Raw genomic sequence first — 9,421 nt, forward strand, 5'->3', positions numbered from 1 at the left:
CCATATCGCAAAAATAACATCAGAAACATCGAATTAAACCTCAATATCAATGAAATTTATCAAAACTTCTTAAACATCAAATTTAGCATTCAAGGTCCGAATCATGCCAAACGGGTTCCGTTTCTTACCAAACTTTACCGATAATACATATAAATCATATCGAACGTGTACTAGGCTCCGGAACCATAATACGGGCCCGATACCACAGGTTTCACATAATATTTCACTTTCAAAAGCCTTTATATTTTTCAGAAAACAATTTTTTTCAAAAAATCATTTCTTGGGCTTGGGACCTCGGAATTCGATTCCGGGCATACGCTCCTACGGACCCTTCGGGACCGTCAAATCACGGGTCTGGGTCCATTTACTCAAAACATTGACCGAAGTCAAATTAATTCATTTTATAATCAAAATTTATCATTTTTCATAGATTTTCACATTTAGGCTTTCCAGCTACGCGCCCGGACTACACACGCAAATTGAGGTGATGCTAAAAGAGGTTTTTAAGGCCTCGGAACACAGAATCGTATTTTGAAACAAGTGATGACCCTTTCACATTCTCCACCTCTAAAACAACCGTTTGTCCTCGAACAGATATAAGAAGGAAGTACCTGAGTCGGGAAAAATATGGGGATAACGGCTCCACATATCGGAATCGAACTCCTAGGTCGATGCCTCAGGAGGCTGACCTCTCCACTGAACACGAACAGAAGGAAAACTCTTTGATCTCAACTGGTGAACCTGCCGGTCTAGAATAGCTACCGGCTCCTCCTCATAAGACAAGTCCTTGTCCAATTGGACAGTGCTGAAATCTAACACGTGGGATGGATCGCTGTGATATTACCGAAGCATGGACACATGAAACACTGGATGCATGGCTGATAAGCTCGGCGGCAAAGCAAGTCTGTAAGCCACCTCTCCCACTCCATCAAGAATCTTAAACGAGCTAATGAACCTAGGGCTAAGCTTGACCTTCTTCCCAAATCTCATCACTCCCTTCATAGGCGATACTCGAAGCAATACTCGCTCACCTACCATGAATACCAAATCACGAACCTTGTGGTCGGCATAACTCTTTTGCCTGGACTAAGCTGTACGAAGTCTATCCTGAATAATCCTGACCTTGTCCAAAGCCTCCTGAACCAGATCCGTACCCAACAACCTAGCCTCTCCTGGCTCAAACCATCCAACCGGAGACCGACACCTCCTACCATATAAAGCCTCATAAGGAGCCATCTGGATACTTGACTGGTAGCTGGTGTTGTAGGCAAACTCTGCTAAAGGCCAAAACTGATCCCACGAGCCTCCAAAGTCAATGACACAAGCTCGGAGCATATCCTCCAAAATCTGAATAGTCCGCTCGGACTGCCCATCCGTTTGAGGATGAAATGCTGTGCTCAACTCAACCTGTCTGCCCAACTCTCGCTGAACTACTCTCCAGAAATGGGAGGTAAATTGCATACCTCGGTCCGAAATGATAGACACGGGCACACCATGAAGACGAACAATCTCCTGGATATAGATCTCAGCTAACCTCTCGGATGAATATGAGACTGCCACAGGAATAAAATGCACAGACTTTGTCAGCCTATCAATAATGACCCATACCGCGTCGAACTTCCTCCGAGTCTGTGGGAGTCTAACAACGAAATCTATAGTGATCCGCTCCCACTTCCACTCGGGAAGCTCAGTCCTCTGAAATAAACCACCAGGCCTCTAGTGCTCGTACTTAACCTGTTGACAATTCAAACACCAAGCCACATATGCAACAATATCTTTCTTCTTTCTCCTCCACCAATAATGATGCCACAAATCCTGATACATCTTCGCGGCGCCCGGATGAATAGAGTACCGAGAGCTATGGGCCTCCTTTAAAATCAACTCCTGAAGCCCATCCACATTGGGCACACAAACTCGACCCTGTAATCTCAAAACTCCATCATCATCTAAGGTAACCTGCTTGGCACCTCTGCGCTGCACCGTGTCTCTAAGGACACACAAATGGGGATCATCATACTGCAGATCTCGGATACGCTCCAATAATGAAGAACGAATTACCGTGCAAGCTAACACCCGACTAGGCTCAGAAACATCCAACCTCACGAACTGATTGGCCAAGGCCTGAACATCCAAAGCAAGCGGTCTCTCACCGACCGAAATATAAGCTAGACTGCCCATACTGGCTGACTTCCTACTCAAAGCATCAGCCAACACATTGGCCTTTACCGGATAATATAAGATAGTGATATCATAATCTTTCAACAACTCCAATCACCTCCCCTGCCTCAAATTCAACTCCTTTTGCTTGAACAAATACTGAAGGCTCTTGTGATCCATGAACACCTCACATGCCATGCCATACAGATAATGCCTTAAAATCTTCAATGCGTGAACAATGGCTGCCAACTCTAAATCATGAACCAGATAGTTCTTGTCATGAATATTTAACTGCCGTAAAGCATAAACAATGACATTGCCATCCTATATCAACACCGCACCAAGCCCAATATGAGATGCATCACAATAAACTGTATAAGGCCCTGAACCTGTGGGCAAAACCAACACCGGTGCCGTAGTCAGAGCTGTCTTGAGCTTTTGAAAGTTCGCCTCACACTCGTCCAACATATGAACTGGGCACCCTTCTGGGTCAACCTGGTCATCGGGGCTGCGATAGATGAGAACCCCTCCACGAACCGATGATAGTAGCCTGTCAATCCCAAGAAACTCCGAATCTTTGTAGATGATGCTGGTCTAGGCCAGTTCTTGACTGCCTCAATCTTCTTCGGATCAACCTAAATACCCTCTGTTGATACAACATGACCCAGGAATGCAACTGAACTCAACCAGAACTCACACTTCGAGAACTTAGCATATAACTGACTATCCCTTAGAGTCTGAAGAACCACTCTGAGATGCTGCTCGTGCTCCTCACGGCTGCGGGAATATATCAAAATATAATCTATGAAGACTATCACGAACGAATCCAAATAAGGATTGAACACTCGGTTCATCAAATCTATAAAAGTTGTTGGGGCATTTGTCAACCCGAATGACATCACCAAGAACTTATAATGCTCGTACCGAGTACGAAAAGTTGTCTTAAGGACATCGGATGCCCTAATCCTTAACTGATGGTAGCAAGATCTCAAGTCAATCTTTGAAAATACCTTGGCACCCTGAAGCTGATCAAACAAATCATCAATCCTCGGCAATGGATACTTATTCTTGATCGTAACCTTGTTCAACTACCGGTAATCAATACACATTCTCATCGACCCACCCTTTTTCTTAATGAATAACACCGGCGCACCCCAAGGTGAAACACTGGGTCTAATGAAACCCTTCTCAAGAAAGTCTTGCAACTACTCCTTTAACTCTTTCAACTCAGGCGGGGCCATACGATACGCCGAGATGGAAATGGGTTGAGTGCTCGGAGCCAAATCAATGCAAAAGTCAATATCCCTGTCGGGTGGTATACCCAACAGGTCTGAAAGGAATACCTCAGGAAACTCACGAACAATGGGCACAAAATCAATAGAAGGAACCTCAGCACTAAAATCACGTACATATGCCAAATAGGCCAAACACCCCTTCTCGACCATGCGTCGAGCCTTCACATAAGAGATAACACTACGGGTAGAATGACCAGGAGTCCCTCTCTACTCTAAACGAGGCAAACCTGGTAAAGCTAAGGTCATAGTCTTGGCATGACAGTCCAAGATAGCGTGGTAAGGTGATAACCAGTCCATCCCTAATATAACATCGAAATCGACCATGTCCAGAAGCAACAAATCTACTCGAGTCTCAAGACCCCCAATCTCAACTACACAAGAGCGATGGACTTGATCTACCACAATAGAATCACCCACCGGTGTAGACACATAAATAGGAACACTCAATGAATTACTAGTCATGACCAGGTACAATGCAAAATAAGATGACACATACGAGTATGTAGACCCTAGATCAAATAACACTGAAGCATCTCTATCACAAACCAGAATAGTACCTATGATAAGCGCATCTGAAGCCTTAGCCTCAGCCTCGGGCCTGGATGGAAGAGCATAACATCGGGGCTGGGCCCTACCACCCTGGTTTATATCTCTGGGACGACCTGCAGTTGCCTGGCCTCCACCTCTAGCGGTCTGAGCTCCACCTCTAAATCCTCTACCTCTACCTCTAGCACCTCTACCCCCACCTCTAGCTGGCTGGGCGGGCTGTGGAACACCTGGTGCCTAAACCATAGTACGGGGACCCTGCTGCTGCGATTGAGTACCCACTAATCTTGGACAAGCCCTTCGAATATGACCATACTCACCACACTGATAGCATCCACTTGAGTGCTGCGGCTGAGGAAACTGAGACTGACCCTGGCAACCTGAATGACCACCCTGAAAACTCTAAAGTGGCGGTGCACTAATAGGAGCTGGTGGTGTACTGTAGGACTGCTGATCAAAATACTGCATCTGCGGAACACGGCTACCTGAAGCACCTTGGGAAACCTAAAGGGCTGACTGAAAGGGCCTAGGAGGATGACCTCTACCATACGAATCTCTGCCTCCAGACGAGGCACCACTGAATCTACCTAAATGACCGGGCCTTTTGTCCGACCCATAACCACCTCCCTATGACAGGACCATCTCAACTCGACGGGCCACATTGGCGGCCTCATGAAAAGTAATCTCACTCCCAGTCTCCCTAGCCATCTGAAGACGAATCGACTGAATAAGACCATCAATAAACCTCTTCACCCTCTCTCTCTCGGTAGGAAGTATGACAAGAGCATGGCGAGCCAAGTCGATAAATCTGGTCTCATACTGGGTAACAGTCATGGAACCCTGCTGGAAACACTCAAACTGCCTCCGATAGGCCTCTCTCTGAGTAATAGGGAGAAACTTCTCCAGAAATAGCTGTGCAAACTGCTCCCAAGTCAAGGTTGGCGATCCGGCTGGTCTAGCCAAGCAATAATCTCTCCACCAAGTCTTGACAGATCCCGACAAGCGAAATGTAGCAAAATCGATCCCATTGGTCTCAACAATCCTCATGTTCCTGAGAACCTCATAACAGCTGTCTATATAATCCTGGGGATTCTCAGTGGATGCACCACTGAAAGTAGTAGTGAAGATCTTGGTGAACCGGTCCAGCCTCCACAAAGCATCGGCAGACATAGCTGCTCCACAACCGGTCTGAGCTACCACACCTGGCTGAACTACTCTAACTAGCTGAACCGCTGGAGTCTAAATCTGGGGAGCTACCTGCTCCGGAGTGCGAGTAGCAGGAGTCTGGGCTTGTCCTCTAGCTTGAGAGACGGCTAGTGCTACAGGACGCAAACCTGCCTGGGTGACACTCTCCATAAGGCCCATAAGTCGGACCAGAGCATCCTAAAGAACTAGGGTAGAAATAAACCCCTCTTGGACCTGAGCTGAGCCCACCGGAACTGCTGGGGCCGGAAGCTCATCATCAAAATCAACCTAAGGCTCCGTCGCTGGGGCTGGTGCTCGAGGCTGAGCTGTGCCCCTACCTCGACCTCTAGCACCGCCTCCGCCTCGCCTTTTGCCCCTCGTGGAAGCTGCTGCTGGGGGCTCGGGCTGCTGAGCGGTGGATGAAGAAGCCCCTGTTCTCGCCATCTACAAAAGAACAGAGTAGAAATTCAATTAGCATTGAGAACAAAATCGCACGACAAGAAAGAACAAATGTGAAGATTTTCCTAACTATGTAGCCTCTAGGGGATAAATATAGACGTCTCCGTATCGATCCCTCAGACTCTACTGAGTTTATCCATGAATTGTGAGACCTATGTAACCTAGAGCTCTGATACCAACTTGTCAAGACCCGGATTTCCCACCCTTGGGAGTCGTGATGGCGCCTACTCGTAGAAGCTAGGCAAGCCACGAAATATCGAAAATTCAATCTCTTTCATTTTTAACTCTTTTTAACGAATTGAATTAACAGGTGATCAACATTTAAATAGTAGCGAAAGATGAAATTTAAGTGAAGACTTAGAATAATATAATACCAAAATCAGTACGAAAATGCCAACATGCGTTTCTACCCAAAAACCGGTGTCACAATATCCATGGACTGTCTATGAACACTACATATAATTGTCTGAACAAGGAAATATAGTTTGTCTCAGAAATAATAGAAACATAACATATAAATAGATAGAAGAGAAAGCCGGGCCTGCGGACGCCTGCAGGACTACCTCGGGATCTCTGAATGGACTGAAGGCTGGCTCCCCAGGTGCTACTGTCCAAATGCTGCTCCGGTATCTGCACATAGTGCAGAGTGTAGCATCAACACAATCGACCCCATGTGCTGGTAAGTGCCTGGCCTAACCCCAGCGAGGTAGTGACGAGGCTAGGACCAGACTCCAGATAAACCTGTGCATTTATATAATATACATCAAAAAAAGAGAAAAAATAAATATGAATAAACAATGTAATTGGGAGGGGGTATATGCTACGGGGAACATATCAAATCCAACATAAGCTAAAGAGTGATAAGAGAGAACAGTTCAAGTTCTACAATAAACAATAATAACACTGTTGCGGCGCGCAACCTGGTCCTTTATCATTTAACACTGTTGCGGCGTGCAACCCGATCCATTTATATACTGTGCAGCGTGCAACCCGATCCAATATACGTTGTTGCGGCGTGCAACCCAATCCAATATAACATTGTTGCGGTGCGCAACCTGATCCAATATATAATGATGTTGCGGCGTGCAACCCGATCCAATATGTAATGATGTTGTGGCGTGCAACCCGATCCAATATATAAAAATACCGTAACTCAACCATACCATGAGTCCCAGCAAAGGATCAACAATAAACTACACTATCCCCACATGGGAATTCAACAGTAGAAGTATATACGTCCCGACTAGGGAGAATCAGCTATAACCAATCTTAACTCAATCCCTACTCATCTCAGCTAACACCAATACTCAATCATAATTACTTTCCACAAAAATAAACTAAATCCTTGCTCAATATCGAGAATCACCAATTAAAGCATCCGTAGTATCATTTAAGAACACAACAAATATCAATTTAAGACTCATGGTCATGCTCGACACCAACGTATAGATACTCGTCACCATGCCTCTACGTCATACTCAATAAGAAGAAAATAGCAAATAGGACACAACTCCTAATCCCTCAAGCTACGGTTAGACCGAACACTTACCTCCATGCCACAAACACAATTCACAATTAAATTATAGTTTTACCCCTTGATTCCACCACCAATTCGCTCGTATCTAGTCACAAGTTACTTAATTACATCAATAAATGCTAAATGAATCAATTTGAATGCATAAAAAAGAGTTTTCCAAAGTTTTGCCCAAAAAGTCAAAAATCACCCTATGCCCACATAGTTAAAACCCGAGGTTCGAACCAACCCAATTACCCATTCCCCCACGAACCTATATATATAATTTGTTTTGAAATCGGACCTCAAATCGAGGTTTAAAACCCTAATTTTTGAAAAACCTAGGTTCTACCCAAAACACCCAATTTCCCCCCATGGAAATCATTGATTTTGAGTTGAAATCATGTGGAAATATGTTAGTGATTGAAGAAAACAAGTTAGAAATCACTTACCAATATTTTGGAGAAGAAAGGTTGTTTGAAAAATCGCCTCTTATGATTTTGGGGTTTTGAAAAATAAAAAATAACTGAAAATCTTGTCTTAATATACCCCTCTCAGACTCCCTGTATGGACCACACAAAATCAACTGCGGTCGCACAACCACCAGTGAACTGTGCGGACCGCACAACCACTAGTGAACCTGTGTGGACCGCACAAAATCAACTGCGGCCGCACATTCACCAGTGAACCTGTGTGGACCGCACAAGATCCACTGCGGTTGCACAGCCACCAGTGCGGACCGCACTAGCAGGTTCAGAGAGCTGCAGTTTTTCTGAACCTCCAATATCCATGTTTAAGCCTAAGACACCCCGGAACCTACCCGAAACTCACCCGAGCCCTCGGGGCTCAAAACCAAATGTACACACAACCTCAAAAACATTCCACGGACTTATTCGTGTACTCATATCGCCAAAATAACATCGTAAACATCGAATTAAACCACAATATCAATGAAATTTATCAAAACTTCTTAAACATCAAATTTAGTATTCAAGGTCCGAATCACGCCAAACGGGTTCCGTTTCTTACCAAACTTTACTGACAACACATATAAATTATATTGAACCTGTACCGGGCTCTGAAACCATAATACAAGCCCGATACCACAGGTTTCACATAACATTTCACTTTCAAAAACCTTTATATTTTTAGAAAACAATTTCTTATAAAAATTCATTTCTCAAGCATGGGACCTCGGAATTCGATTCCGGGCATACATCCAAGTCCCATATTTTTCTACGGACCCTCCGGGACCGTCAAATCATGGGTTTAGGTCTGTTTACCCAAAACATTGACCGAAGTCAAATTAATTCATTTTATAGTCAAAATTTATCATTTTTCACAGATTTCACATTTAGGCTTTTCGTCTACGCACCTGGAATGTGCACACAAATAGAGGTGATGCTAAAAGAGGTTTTTTAGGCCTCAAAACGCAGAATTCATTTTAAAACAATTGATGACCCAAAACAACGATATTAGCTTCCATGATCGTTGAATTTCCACGAGACTTCTTCTTGGCTGTTTTGTTGTCTTCCTCAATCTTTAGACGTATCACAATATCTTCCAACTTCATTTCTTTGCTCTTGTGCTTAAGATAGTTCTTGAAATCTCTCCACGAAGGAGGCAATATTTCAATCATTGCAGTCACTTGAAATGCTTCATTCACGACCATACCTTCAGCAATAAGATCGTTAAAAATAAGTTGAAGCTCCTGAACTTGGATTCCTACAGTTTTGCCGTCTATCATTTTATAGTCTTGAAACTTAGCAACCATGAACTTCTTCAAGTATGCATCTTCTGTCTTGTACTTCTTCTCAAGTGCGTCCCATAATTCTTTCGAAGTATTCATCGCACTGTACACATTGTACAAGTCATCCTCTAAAGAGATTAAGATATAGACTTTGCAAAGAAAATCTGCCTGCTTCCACGCCTCAATAATCATGAACTTTTCATTGTATGATATATCCACAGCAGGCACTAGAGGCTCTTCACTAGTGAATTTTCTACTCCGTCTAAATTTTACTATTTTGATTTGAAGATATAAAAACTTCATTAGAATATTGAAATTCAAAAAACGATTTGAAGAACATAAAAGCTTTATCGTTTTCTATGTAACAGTATATAAAAACTTTAGTTACTGTTTACTGATTATAGTATTATTTACTAATCTGCTTTTTGCCATTAATTGAACTCTTCTATTATTGACAGTGAGAAATGGCAATTGATAACGTGTCTTCATCACGTGAGAAAACTTTGTAGGAATTCG

The 9,421-nt window shown here is 43.7% G+C and overlaps 1 protein-coding gene across 1 annotated transcript; it reads right to left on the bottom strand.

Annotated features, from left to right (window-relative positions):
* Positions 1–8,599: 8,599 nt before the first annotated feature.
* On the bottom strand, positions 8,600–9,208 carry LOC138881709 (uncharacterized). Its single transcript, XM_070161958.1, has one exon. It carries the CDS (start codon positions 9,206–9,208, stop codon positions 8,600–8,602), a length of 609 nt encoding a protein of 202 aa, XP_070018059.1.
* Positions 9,209–9,421: the final 213 nt, after the last annotated feature.

This window comes from Nicotiana sylvestris, chromosome 11, assembly GCF_000393655.2.
Source record: "Nicotiana sylvestris chromosome 11, ASM39365v2, whole genome shotgun sequence".
NCBI classification, from domain to species: domain Eukaryota; kingdom Viridiplantae; phylum Streptophyta; class Magnoliopsida; order Solanales; family Solanaceae; genus Nicotiana; species Nicotiana sylvestris.